Source organism: Podarcis tiliguerta (genome assembly GCF_965153285.1).
Source record: "Podarcis tiliguerta genome assembly, chromosome: 8".
NCBI classification, from domain to species: domain Eukaryota; kingdom Metazoa; phylum Chordata; class Lepidosauria; order Squamata; family Lacertidae; genus Podarcis; species Podarcis tiliguerta.
The window spans coordinates 77,632,048-77,645,511 of NC_139541.1; the positions used below are offsets into that span (position 1 = coordinate 77,632,048).

General features: G+C 48.4%; 1 protein-coding gene across 3 annotated transcripts in view; it reads right to left on the minus strand.

The window, feature by feature from the left end:
• Nucleotides 1–555: 555 nt before the first annotated feature.
• BCAM (basal cell adhesion molecule (Lutheran blood group)) overlaps nucleotides 556–13,464 on the minus strand; it is a 63,560-nt gene continuing 50,651 nt past the window's right edge. Inside the window, exons 13-16 of one of the 3 annotated variants that reach the window (XM_083455300.1) lie at nucleotides 10,528–10,563; nucleotides 8,278–8,425; nucleotides 5,040–5,154; nucleotides 556–4,295 (exon numbers count right to left, since the gene is read on the minus strand). In XM_083455300.1, the coding sequence (XP_083311426.1) occupies nucleotides 4,290–4,295; nucleotides 5,040–5,154; nucleotides 8,278–8,425; nucleotides 10,528–10,563 (305 nt within the window). In that variant the 3' untranslated portion in view covers nucleotides 556–4,289. Of the gene's footprint in view, nucleotides 4,296–5,039; nucleotides 5,155–8,258; nucleotides 8,426–10,527; nucleotides 10,567–13,464 lie in introns of those variants that run through there. The other 2 variants (XM_083455299.1, XM_083455301.1) reach the window with 2 other exon arrangements.

The window sequence follows — 13,464 nt, forward strand, 5'->3', positions numbered from 1 at the left end:
TCCCCCCCTCCCAGAGCTACAGCACTCTTAACAAACCACAGTTCCTGGGATTCTTTGATTTTTTTTGGGGGGGGGGAGAGTCATGTGCTTTAACAGTAGGGATCTGCCCTACTAAAGGAGGATCTCTTAACAAATATCAAGTGTCCCACGTTCCACTGCTCAAGAGATCTCAAGCCTGCGCTTTCGGCTTTCTGCGTTTTCCACAACAGCAGTGGATCGTGGGAATCCAGGGCCAAAAATAAGCAGGCCACGCAAGGCAGAAGGTCAAACCCGACCACAACCACCTTGCAGGGAGAAGAACAAAACAAAACAAAACAAAACATAAACTCACTCCCGCTCCCAGCTGAAGTTTCCTTCCCAGGAGGAAGGAAGCCTTAATGTCTCCAAAGCCAATGCCAACAGAATTTTTTGCTCCGCGACTAGGGGCGACTCCAAATGGTACGTCCCAGATGAGAGAGGTTGCATTTTATTTTTTGGAAATCCAGTTTAAAAAGGGGACTTTAGAGGAAGGGGCGCAAGGTCTGCAGGGAGAAGAAATGAAGGCGGGAGCCAAACTGAGGTTACAATATTTTTTATTTGCTAATGTACAGTGTAACCCAATTGGTGGGGGCAGCAGGTAACAGAGACATCCGAAAGGGATGGGGAGTGAGAAGCTGGAGCTATGGCAGGAGCTGGGAGAGGGGTGGCAGGTGGCTGCGTTTGCCAACTGACCTGCTCCTGCGTGGTTTTTGCAGTAAACTTAAGTCTGTGGGTGGACGGGGTGGAGAATGGCAGGTGAAACTTTTCATAGCAGTCTTACCTGCTAGCAGCTTGCAGATGGAACAGCTGTGGAAGGCAGAGGAGCCAGGTATCTGTTTCGTTTTTTAAAAGGTGGCAAAACCTTTTAAAAAACAAGCACAAGTGAAAAGAGGCCATGAAACAAGAAGGGGTGTAAGGAGGCGGCAGTTTCAGTCAGTGGGCTGTGTTCAAGAGAGACACAACACCATCCCTCGCTAGGAAAATATGGGGAAGGGTGTGAAGAAGGGGGAGCGAAGGAGTCTTGCAGCTGCCATACTGGGAGGGGAGTTATGGAAAAACCCCACCTTCATTTCTTGCAAGGATGGTTAAAGCTCAGTAGCCAGAATACTGCCCTCACTGCTGCCTTCTGTCACACCTCCACCCTGGGCTCTGCCATAGCTCAGCGGCCTCAGCTTGCTCTCTAAGATGCAACACCATTAAATACACTACATTTTTTTTAAAAAGCCCCAAGTCTCCCCACACCCACCCACCCAAAACAGAGCCAGTGTCTCGACAAGACAGTGCAAGAGACAGAGAAAGGACACGAGCCGTCAGGGGGTCAGGGGAGAGTAGGAAGACTAGAACCCCAAAAGGCTTGTCCCGTACAGACCGATAATAAATGCCATTTAAAAAAAAAAAACAGCAACACACACAACCCAATGCATTTCGATGAAGAAAATCAGGACGCCGAGAGATCAGGACGCCCCCCGTAGGTAGGGGTGGTGAATGACGAGAGAACGGACGGAGACGAAATGGGAGTGGCTGCCTAGTGGTAAGACTCGGGTGTTTAGGGGCAGGTTGCCCATTCTCCAGCCGCCGTGGTTTTTTTCATCGTGCGTGGAAAAACGTTAAGGCAGGGTGAGGCTATAGCCCTCCAAGGCCCATCATCCCTGGCTGGAGATGATGGGAGCTGAAATCCCAGGGGACCACGGGTTCCTCACTTGTCAGAAGTGGTGAGTGGATGTGTACACAGAAGAGGAAATGCAGGCACAGATTTGCTGCTGAATCTGCGAGAAAGATGGCAGCAGTCGAAAGCTGCCTAGCAGCCACACTATCTCTGGTGGCAAGGCCCCGCCGTCAAACTCCTGCAGGACGTAAGGCTGCCTTTAGGGATGGAAGCATTTTGCATAGGGAGATGCAGAGAAGGAGGGAAGCGCTCTCCAATAGCCAGCCTCCGGGAACAGAGATTTTAAAAAAGCAAGATCCTGACGCAACTTATTGGGAACCTGTGCGCCTATTCCGCATTGGGTGTGTGTGCGTGTGTTTGCTGGCATGCTTTATCTGGCACCGGCATGCTGCAAGGTTGCCAGCCGTGTAACTACGGCAGGGGAACAAGCACACCCAAACCGGCCTGGGCTGTTGCAACGGAGTATTGATCTGCAGGAGAAATCTGCAAGCAAAGCTTTTCTTCTATTTTTTTCCATGGCATGGTGCCCTAAATGCTCTCCTGTGCTTGTTGCTGCAAATCAAACGGTTGTTTAAAAGGGGTAGCTGCAGAGGCCTGGTTCCAGAGGTTGGCTGCTCTAATCTGCCCATCAGCTGGCTTGTGAATGTGCTAGAAAATATACTTACGAACTGGAAATGTATGTGGGTGGCAGCTGTTTTTATTATGGGGGGTGAGCACACACGTGTGTTTGTGTGTCTGTGTGTAGGCACACATGCATAAGTCTTCCATAAAACCACACAGCAGAGTAACTGTGGCAAAAGGCTCTCCCTCTGGCAAGTGATAACGAGGCTTTCAAATTCTACGACTAAGTGATAACGAGGCTTTCAAATTCTACTACTGTCCGTGACATATTCGCTGCATTTCAAAAAAAATGTATGGAGCAGAGAGATTTTCTCTGTAGGGCAATGCTTGTACTTATCTATGCAGATCAGCTGTGTCAAGCCAAGAATCCAGAACTAAAAACAGGAGGGTGGTTGAGCAAGCAGGACGGCAGAGTCAGAGATCCTTGCTTGCACTCATTAAGAGAAGGGAAATTGTTTTCTTAACTGATGGTATTTCTACTTCAGGCCAGCAGTTTAAATAGAATAAACACCTCTTTGTGAGATTGTACACATTCCTAAATGAAAGCTGAACCTTGGCTGGCTGAAGATGGACTCTCTTAAAGCTGGGTATCGAACTAGTTTTACTGCTGACTTCAAAGGAACAAACTCCCCAGGTAGATCCTGCAGTCAGGCCACCAAAAAAGATTCGGTTTTCAAGCGGCCTTAGAAGTCCTCTTTCAAAAACTGCCCCTCCGCTCTTCAATTTTGTACTAAAACACCTCAGTCAGAAAATTAAAAACAAGTAACTGATTAGCCAAACCCAACGCTTTCCTGTATTTTGAGGTTTGGTGCCAGAAAATAAGTGTGTGTGTGTGTGTGTAGAACAACCCTATGAATCTGAAGGGGACAAAAACATGCCATGTGTTTGTCAACCTAGATAAAAGCGTGACAGCATGATCTACTCAGAAGCAAGCATTATTGAGATAAATGGAGCTTAGTATATACAGAATTGCAGCCTGAGCGATATCACTTCATCAGACAGTTTCTGTGCTGATAAATGCATAGGATGCTGTTTGTGCCATTATTATGGAATGGACTTCGGGGCTGTCTAGTAGAAATTAATACTCAGCTACGATGCCCACACGTAATTTGCAAAGCCTTGGGTGCATACACACACACAAACATGTTAATGTATGGACGGAACACATTCACATGCATGTGGGGAGCATGTCAACTTTGCAAGTCTTCGCACGACTTCCCGACAAGCACGCTCAACGGGTGTGGGGGTGTGGATGCGCGGCGTAACAAGGGTGTGCCTGTATGTGTTCACTCACATTGCATGCGTCACATGGAGGATAAAGAAGTGTTTGCAGGAATATAGGTGTCCCCATGTCTTTGCCCAACGGCAAAAGACAGACACTGCTAGCCTGGTCACCTACGGTGAGCAAGAATCGCCTCCAAGCGACTAAGCAGGACGGGTGGGTGGGTGGGAAGGTTTACAAAAAGCAGGTCCTTTCAGACCACAAGTGGCTAACAGTCATGTGCCAGAAGAAAGGGGCCAGTCAACTTGTGTGAATTTTCTTCCAAGGCCGTGTTTCCGTGTTCAGGACGTAAGTGCACGTGTGGGCTTGGTTCAGGTGCGCAAGTCAGCAAGAGGCAAACCGGTGTGTGGAGAGACAGAGGCCTGTGTGTCGATGGCACGTCTACTCACGCCAGAGGGGTCCAGGCAAGTGTCAGTTTCTTCAAAAATAATTACAAGAACAATAATAACAATCAGGCGTTTCAAGGAGGAAGAAGTAGTAGCGGCAGCAGCACAACCCCCTCACCTCACCCCATTTGCACAAAATAAAAGAAGTCCAGACACAAGGAAGGATGCTCCTCTGCCCTCGGAGAAGGAAGGGCCCCGGAGGGACCGGGTTCCCCTCGCACAGTCCAGCCCTGGCGTCCTCTTTGCCCCGTGGTTTGTGTGGTACAGAGCAGGCAAGAGGCAGATCCTCCGGAAGAAGGCCACTCCAGGCTTGCTCTCAGCACTGCAGGGAGAGAGGATTGGAAAGAGAGGGAGAATGAAACAGGGAGTCGGCACCCCAGACTTTTCCCTCAGCTCCACCCCCCAGCCTTCTCCCTACGGGACCCATTGCAGTCCTGCCACAGAGACACGGGCTGTAACCATGCGTTTGAAAGCACATCCCCACACCAAGGAAATCCTGGAAACGGTAGCTTAGCCCTCGCTGTGTTACAATTCCCAATAGCAAACCACTAGGATTCTCGGGGGGCAGAATATGTTTTCATGGAATCACAGAGTTGGAAGGGACCCCCCAAGCCTCTGCAACGCAGGAATTTTTTGCCCAAAGTTTTTGTTTTTTGTTTGAAAAGTTTTTATTGTTAAAATAATTCAGCATTAATACACACATATTGCGAATATACAAACATACAACTCAGACAATCCTTTAAAATGTTCAAATGTACCTACACTCAATCCCACAGATAATTCCCTTTCCCATCACCATCCACCACCCCTCACCCCACCTTTGTGTTAGGGGCTCAAAGTTTTAAATGTGCTTTAAATAGATGTACGCAGCCCTGTTCCTCTAAGCAGGCCCCAGAAACGCTTCTTCTTTGCCCCTTTGCCCCCTTTGCCCAGGTCTGCAAAAGGAGTGGGAAACTGCCTTTGTGGAGCTATGATTCCTGGCACCCTCAAGAAACAGGGATAATCCCTTGCCCCAAGCTCAGTGAGATCAGAGTTACCGCCTTCCGCCTTCTCCTCCGTTCCTCACCTCATTTGCCCCACCGCCACCGCCGCCCCCAGGGCTCAAGAGCCCCGTCTGCTCGTTCCGTTTGTCCGTCTTCATCTCCACCACAGTGTCGTCAGGGTTCCCTTCCTTGGGGGTCCTGGCGAGAGGAGGAAACAGATATATCTGAGCGCCGCATTCCGGGAACAGGTGGTCACGAAAGCCAACAGGGTACGGTTACATCCAGCCTCCCGAACCCACCCCACCCGGCACAACTCCACAATCCTTCATCCATTTATGGCTCTGCAGCCCAGGGAAGGCTGGCGAAGATTTACATATAAAAAAATTACATTGATCTACCTATCTATATCTATCTATCTTTCTATCATCTATCTATCTATCTATCTATCTATCTATCATCTATCTATCTATCTATCATCTATCTATCTATCTATCTATCTATCTATCTATCTATCTATCATCTCTATCATCTATCTTTCTATCTCTCTATCATCTCTCTATCTATCTCTATCATCTATCTATCTATCTATCTATCTATCTATCTATCTATCATCTATCATCTATCTATCTATCTATCTAGGGCCACCTTGGAAGGTAGCCCATCTAAGGGAAGGGAAACTCTGATCCTAAACCTCCACTGTCCTGCAGGATATCTTCAGGAGGAGGAGGAGGAGGAGGAGGAGGAGGAGGAGGAAGCGAAGGAGGAGGAGGAGGAGTTTGGATGAAAAAGAAGCAGAAGAAGAAGAAGAGGAGGAGGAGGAGTTTGGACGAAGAAGAAGAAGAGGAGGAGGAGGAGGAGAAGGAAGAGGAGTTTGGACGAAGAAGAAGAAGAGGAGGAGGAGTTTGGATTTGATATCCCGCCTTTCACTACCCTTAAGGAGTCTCAAAGCGGCTAACAATCTCCTTTCCCTTCCTCCCCCACAACAAACACTCTGTGAGGTGAGTGGGGCTGAGAGACTTCAGAGAAGTGTGACTAGCCCAAGGTCACCCAGCAGCTGCATGTGGAGGAGCGGAGACGTCAACCAGGTTCACCAGATTATGAGTCTACCGCTCTTAACCACTACACCACACTGGCTAAGAAAGGGCTAAGCAGTAAACCTGGAGTGGAAACACTAGGGTGGTTGGATGGAGTCTTGTACGCCTCCTTCCAGTAACTCCTGCAGCTCAGCTGCTGCCCAGTGTCTTGCTCTGCTTTCCTTTGGACCACATCAGTGAGGCTGAGGGGCTGGTGGTGGTCATGTCATCGGGGCAGCCCAGGACCTCCATGCACACTGCCCAGGCTTGCCCCCCGGAAAGGTCACTTAGGTGCTGCTAAACCAATGCTTTTATGTTGCCCCCGAAGGACCCCTCTGTTGTCTCTCAAGACAGACAGATGCCAACAAAACACCCACATATACGGAACCAGAGGCCACTGGTTCGTCTACATTTACCATATTTTTCACTGCATAAGACACACTTTTTTCTTCCTAAAAAGTAAGGGGAAATATCTGTGCATCTTATGGAGCAAATGTGTAGTCCCTGGAGCCGAATTGCCCAGGGGCAAAAAGCAGGTTGTGCTTTTTTTTTTTTTTTTTTTAGAAAGAGGGAAGGGGGTGTTGAAACAAAGCCGCTGAAGAGCAAGCGATCGGGGAACAAGATAAGGGACTCTAGAGATAAAGGAGGCTGCCTGGGAGCGGGAAGGTAAAGACAGTGAACTTGCAAGGAGAGGAGACAGGAATACTAAAACAAGTGATGAGGAGAGAAATTAGAAGAAAAGGAGGAGCAAAAAACTGCTCCAGCTAAGGAAAAGACACCAAGGCAAACAAAAGCGAAGGGGGTGTTGAAACAAAGCCACTGAGCAGCTGATCGGCAAGTGATTGGAAGGAGATAAGGGACTCTAGAGATAAAGGAGGCTGCCTGGGAGGGAGGAGGTAAAAGCACATGGATCCTCAGGATTTTTGCATTGGGTCACCCCAAACTCACCGTCAAATCAATGCCACAGCATGAACCACAAAAATCATACATCCACTATTTCATTCAGACCCCCCCCCCCCCGTTTTCCTCCTCTAAAAACTAGGTGAGCTGGCAGAGAGGTTTTTTTAAAAAGTGCGGCACCGTTTGGACTTAGCAAGAGTGAAGGGCTGTAGCATAAGCCTTCTCCCCTTCCTCTGATCAGCTATGATGGAAGAAAGGCAGAGGTCTTTAACCTCTCCTCCCCAGCACTTCACACAACACACAGAACAAGGAGCAGCAGAGGGGTTTGCCAGACACCACTCAATGCATGCGTGTAACTAAGGCGCAAACAATGGCAGATGAGGAGCACCAGAGGCCAGAATGCTTGGCGTGTCATTGCTCTGTGGATCCTGGTGCCTGAGCCGGTCACCATGGATGGGCCGGCCCTGCTACTAGACATTGAAGGCCTTGTGGCTAGTCCCTACTAGTGCCGAGCCCTGCAGAGGCGGAAGGGGCTGTAGGCAGTTTGAGCGGCCCACGAGGCCTTACTGGTATGGTACGTGGTATGCCCCGTGGAGGACCTTAAGCTCCACAAATGACAACATTTTGGAGGTCCCAGGTCGCAAGGTGGTTAGATTGGTCTCAACTAGGGCCGGGGTCTTTTCAGCAGTGGCCCCGACGTGGTGGAACGCTCTGTCACAAGAGACTAGGGCCCTGCGGGACTTGACATCTTTCTGCAGGGCCTGCAAGACAGAGCTGTTCCGTCTGGCCTTTGGTTTGGACTCAGTCTGACCCTAATGTTTCCCTCCACTTATGGTCTTGATTTATTGGCTACTTTTAAAATGAGGCTGTATTTTAAATTGGGTTGCCCCCCCCCCATTATGTTTGTACTGTGATTTATTGGTGTTAGCCGCCCTGAGCCCGGCTCTGGGCGGGGTACAGTGGTGCCCCGCAAGACGAATGCCTCGCAAGACAGAAAACCCGCTAGACGAAAGGGTTTTCCGTTTTCAGAGGTGCTTCGCAGGACGAATTTCTCTATGGGCTTGCTTCGCAAGACAAAAATGTCTTGCGATTCTTGAGGGGTTTTTTCGCTCCCCACCCCCTTTTTCTAAGGCGCTAAGCCGCTAATAGCCTTTTAGCAGCTAATCCGCTAATCCCTTAAGCCTTTAATAGCCGCTAATAGCCGCTAAACCGCTAATAGCACTAAGCCGCTAATAGGGTTGCTTCGCAAGACAAAAAAACCACTAGACGAAGAGACTCGCGGAACGAATTAATTTCGTCTTGCGAGGCACCACTGTAATTTATTATGATTATGATTATGATTACTCACAAAGATCTCTTCTCGCCTCCGCCGCAGGGCAGCTGGCCGCGGCGCTGCATGAAGTAGAAGAAGCCCACGATGAGGAGAAGGAGCAAGACGCAGACGCACACGGCAATCACGGCGACGGTGCTGCCGCCCTGGCTCTGCTCCCCGTCCACTGTTAGAGGGAAGGAAGCAGAAAAAGTGAAGGGAGGGTTGAGGCCCTGCAGATACCAGATCCTTCGCCAGCCTCCTTGCCTGCAGCCTGCTTCTGTCTGGCAAAGATTGGGAAGGACCGCCTGAACAGTGGTATCATTTTTCTACCCACATTTTTATTTGTTGCTACAGATCAAAACTTTGTTGTTGCTTTTAAAGCGTTGTGGTTGTTGCTATTATTATTTACAGTGGTACCTTGGGTTACATACGCTTCAGGTTGCATACGCTTCAGGTTACAGACTCCGCTAACCCAGAAATAGTACCTCGGGTTAAGAATTTTGCTTCAGGATGAGAACAGAAATCGTGCTCCGGCGGCGCGGCGGCAGCTGGAGGCCCCATTAGCTAAAGTGGTGCTTCAGGTTAAGAACAGTTTCAGGTTAAGAACGGACCTCCAGAACGAATTAAATACTTAACCCGAAGTACCACTGTATTAGATTTATATGCAGCCCTGCATCACAAGATCACAGAGCGGTTCACCAGAGAAACGTCTATTGTTAAACGTGCCACAATAACAGTATTGTTCGATAACATTTTTTTTAATTGCTGCTATGTAAGGATGTATTTACTGTTATAATACGTATAAATGAAATACATATTATCATTAATAAGATCAACAACAATGTTGTTCAGCTTGTAACGAGAACAGCAAACTGCATTCCTGACAATTATATCAATGCCATTTAAACTAAATACAGTGGTACCTCGGGTTACATATGCTTCAGGTTACAGACTCCGCTAACCCATGGGGAACTGTTATTCTGAAGGAGGTGGGGCAAAACCACAATTCTCAGAATTTGGGCTGGAGTGCGGGAGGAAGAGGAGCCAAAGGCAGTTTCTATAGGTCTAGCCATGTTCTCAAACTCAGGTTCTTAAGCTGTTGTTGGACTACAACTCCCATCATCCCTGACCCCTGCTAGGTAGGGATGATGGGACTTGTAGTCTAACAACAGCTAGGGACTCAAACCTGAGGAAAAACTCTCTCCACGGTGTAGTTTCAGCCACAGGTCACCAACAGCACAAGGCCACAGCTATTCATGTGGTGTGTTACACACACACACACACACACACAAACACACACACACCACTGAAATCTTGGATTTTTAAAAAAACAGTAAAACCCAAAACCTCAGGGAGAAATAAACTGTGGTAAGTGAATCATGTACTACTTCAAACTTGGATAGCATTTCTGAGCTCCGAAATTACACACAATGAACCTTCCCTGACCTTATTCCACTTGAAAGCAAAAGAAACCTGCAAGCAAAAACATCTGGGAAATTAATCTATTCCGATCTTTCCGCGGTGGAAAGAGATTCCATGAAAGGCTTCCCTCTTTTATTTCGCCTGTTTTTCCCCTCGCATGGGGAGGGAGAAGTGGAAATAAGTCAAACCCAGAATACCTATTATTATTATTATTATTATTATTATTATTATTATTATTACTATTACTATTATTAGGCTTCTCCCCCAACTCCCCCCAAAAAGGGATTATATTCCACTATTTCCCCTTCAAAGAGACTTGTGAATATCAACGCAAGCAGAAAAGCCAAAGGGACCCAACTGTTAAGACATAAATTATCGAGCTTAAAAACAGCAGCAAAAAAGTGAAAACCGCAGAGACCAGCATAGACAATTGATACCTTTAAGCAGCAACAGACTCGAAAGCTTGTTTAAAGGGAGTTGTTATTATTTTTAAGGCTGTTTCCTTTATTTGACTGGATGCAAATAAAGAAGAAGGCGACCCGATTTCTTGGGGCAGGGAGTTCTGCATACAGGGAGCCGCCACCAAAAAGGCCCTGTCTCTACCCTTTCCATAGGGCAATTGTGCATGTGACTCTTGCCCTGCCTTCTCATCCTCAAACACCCACCTGTCCGGAGCTCGGGGTTCCCTGAGGCAGCATGCATGAGAAGGAAAAAGCAGTTAGCCACCTGAACTGTCAGCAAGCCCACCCAGCTAAGCTGTGCTGTCATTGCCCACCCTGCCCACCCACTGTAATAGCAATGCAGAGTCTGGGGGCAGCGGGGCGGGAAGAGAATGGAGAAGGAGGGAGGCAAAGAGGGACTTACCTGCTGGCACTGGAGAAGCAGATGTCGTCGGCGCAACTGCTTGGAAAGAGAGACAGGTACGTTAGCAAACGTACAGGGTGAACTCTTGCTGCGGTCTGCAGTCGCTCAGCCTGCACCCAAATCCCTACTTCCCCTTATCCCTTTCATCATTCAGAGGACCAAAAGATTCCCACATCTGGTTCTGGGCACCACAATTTAAGGAGGATATTGACAAGCTGGAAGGTGTGCAGAGGAGGGCGACCAAGATGATCAAGGGCCAGGAAAACAGGCCGAGAGTCTTGATAGCACAAGGATTGAAGAATGAGGAAACCCCGACAAAAGAACAGTGGCAAGAGAAATTGATGAACTATGCAGAACTGGCTAAACTGACATGCAAACTGCGAGACAAGGACAACTGTGCCTTCAAAGAAGAATGGGAACTTTATACAAATTACTTAAAAAGACAACAAAATGAATTGGACTCCTTGGCAGGTTTTGAATAAACATACACAGATGTCTTGATTGTTAACGTAGTAGACAATTTATACAATTTTACAGTATGCAGAGAATAATATGTGTTGGAAAATCAGAAAGGAGCTGGGGGATGTATTGAGGGGGGAGGAAGGAGGCAGGGTTCGATGGGGAGGTGGGGGAAAAATAATGAATATGATATGTTTTGATATTTTGTTATGTTGAAATTGTTAATAAAAAACTTTTTTTAAACAAAAAAGGGGTCTGGAAACAAGGCCTGATGAGGAATGGTTGAAGGAGCTGGGTATTTTAGCCTGGGAAAGAGGAGGCTGAGAGGAGATAGCCATCTTCAAATATCTCAATGGAATATCTCATGGAGGATGTAGCAAGCTTGTTTTCTTCTTCTCTAGAGGGTAAGACTCGAACCAATGGCTTCAAGTTACAAGGAAGGAGATTCCAACTAAACATCAGGAAGAACTTTCTGACGGTAGGAGCTGTTTGGCAGTGGAACATTCTCCCTCGGGAGCTGGTGGACTCTCCTTCCTTGGAGGTTTCTAAGCAGCGTTTGGACGGCCATCTGTCATGGATGCTTTAGCTGAGATTCCTGCATTGCAGGGGGTTGGACTGGATGACCCTCGGGGTCCCAACTCTACGATTCTGTAACTGCATGGCCCACTAGTGCTTGGATTTCCCGAGAGAGGCTCTCCCTTTCTGCAGTGCCCCCGCGTTGTTGTGAAACGGCTTTGTACGTTTTTTTCCGTTCCAAGGAAACTGCTTGTTGGGCAGTTAAAGAAAAACAAGCACCTTTGTTTTGTTCCCTTTTTGGGAAGGGGGGGTGGGAGAGATGTCTGTTGAAAGAATACAGGCAACGTATGGCGAAATCTTCGATGCTGGGGGAGGAGGAGGAAGCTGGTGGCGAGTACGATTTCTGTTGCTCCAGGAATGAGGCGTATTGCCCCATCCCTGGCCTAGCAGAGGAAGTACCTAGGCATGTTTTCGCAGAAGTAAACACACACCTTGCAAGAAGGCCTCAACGGCCTCGGCCCAGTATACCTGAAGGAGCGTCTCCACCCCCATCGTTCTGCCCGGACACTGAGATCCAGCGCCGAGGGCCTTCTGGTGGTTCCCTCACTGCGAGAAGCAAAGCTACAGGGAACCAGGCAGAGGGCCTTCTCGGTAGTGGCGCCCGCCCTGTGGAACACCCTCCCACCAGATGTCAAAGCGATAAACAACTACCTGACATTCAGAAGACATCTTAAGGCAGCCCTGTTCAGGGAAGTTTTTAATTTAATGTGTGACATTTTAGTGTATTTTTCATCTTTGTTGGAAGCTGCCCAGAGTGGCTGGGGAAACCCAGCCAGATGGGCAGGGTACAAATAATAAATTATTATTATTATTAAAGTTTGTGGCAGAACTGAGCCTTTCTAAGTGCACACTTTTGGGCTGTGACTTTGTGCAGAGTTCAGGCAGCCATGGGAAAGTCTCCTTGGGTCATTTCCCAACCTGGTGCCCCCCCCCGATGGTCTTGGACTATGGGCCCGATGGGATTTGTAGTCCAAAATGTTGGAGAGCGCTAGATTGGGGAAGGTTTGTCTAGGAGTCAAACCCTAACGTCCACAACCCCTGTGCAAAAATGACCCCCCCCCCAATAGGGAACCTGCACAGAAATTGCAACACCCCTCCTCACAAGATTATCCCACATATCAGCTTGGGACCAGTTTACCCGCAAGGCTGTGCGCTTGATGGCTTCGATTTTTAAACTGGCGACTGGGCATTGGGAGCGCAGCTTCCTCCAGAATCAGGGAGGCGTGCGCATTGAACTCCCGGCTAATATGGAGAGGGAAACTCAGTTTTAGCAGCAGGTTCAAGCAGCAGGTTCCAGGAGCAAGGCGTGCTGAGAGCGTGCCTTCACAGAGAGGCCCATCGTCACACACCAGGCTCTCCACAACTGGTTTAAATGAGAAGATTAAGAATTTGTCAACAGCTTTGATGCCAGGAAATTAGAATGAGAGGCAGAGCTACTGGAAGGGGGTGGAAACACACCTTGCAGTGGCCTCAACCAATGTCTGTGGTTGTCTAACCACTGCCATGTGCTCCCTTTCCCTGCCAACCTGTCTACACCTGCCCAGCCTGCGGGGGAAGAAAGCAGCCTGAGCGCTGCAAATGACTAAGCGCCACACCTGGGCCAAAAACCTCCACTCATCTGAAGGGTTTGGGCATCCCCAGAACCAATTTCAGCCAGAGCCAAACTGAGCATGTAACTAATTGCACGACTGCAATTGAACATGCCCGGCACTTAAAGATGTCAGTAGCGGTTGTCAGGATTGGGACAGCAGCATGTGGGCAAAGGCTTTGATCGTGGATTCTTTCGTTGAGATTCCTGCATTAGGGTCCCTTCTACAATCCTGTGATTTCTGGGTACGTAGCAGTTTAGGGTGAGGAGAAGGCCGTGGTGAGAATTTGGGGAGGCAATCCTGCTCTTCCCCC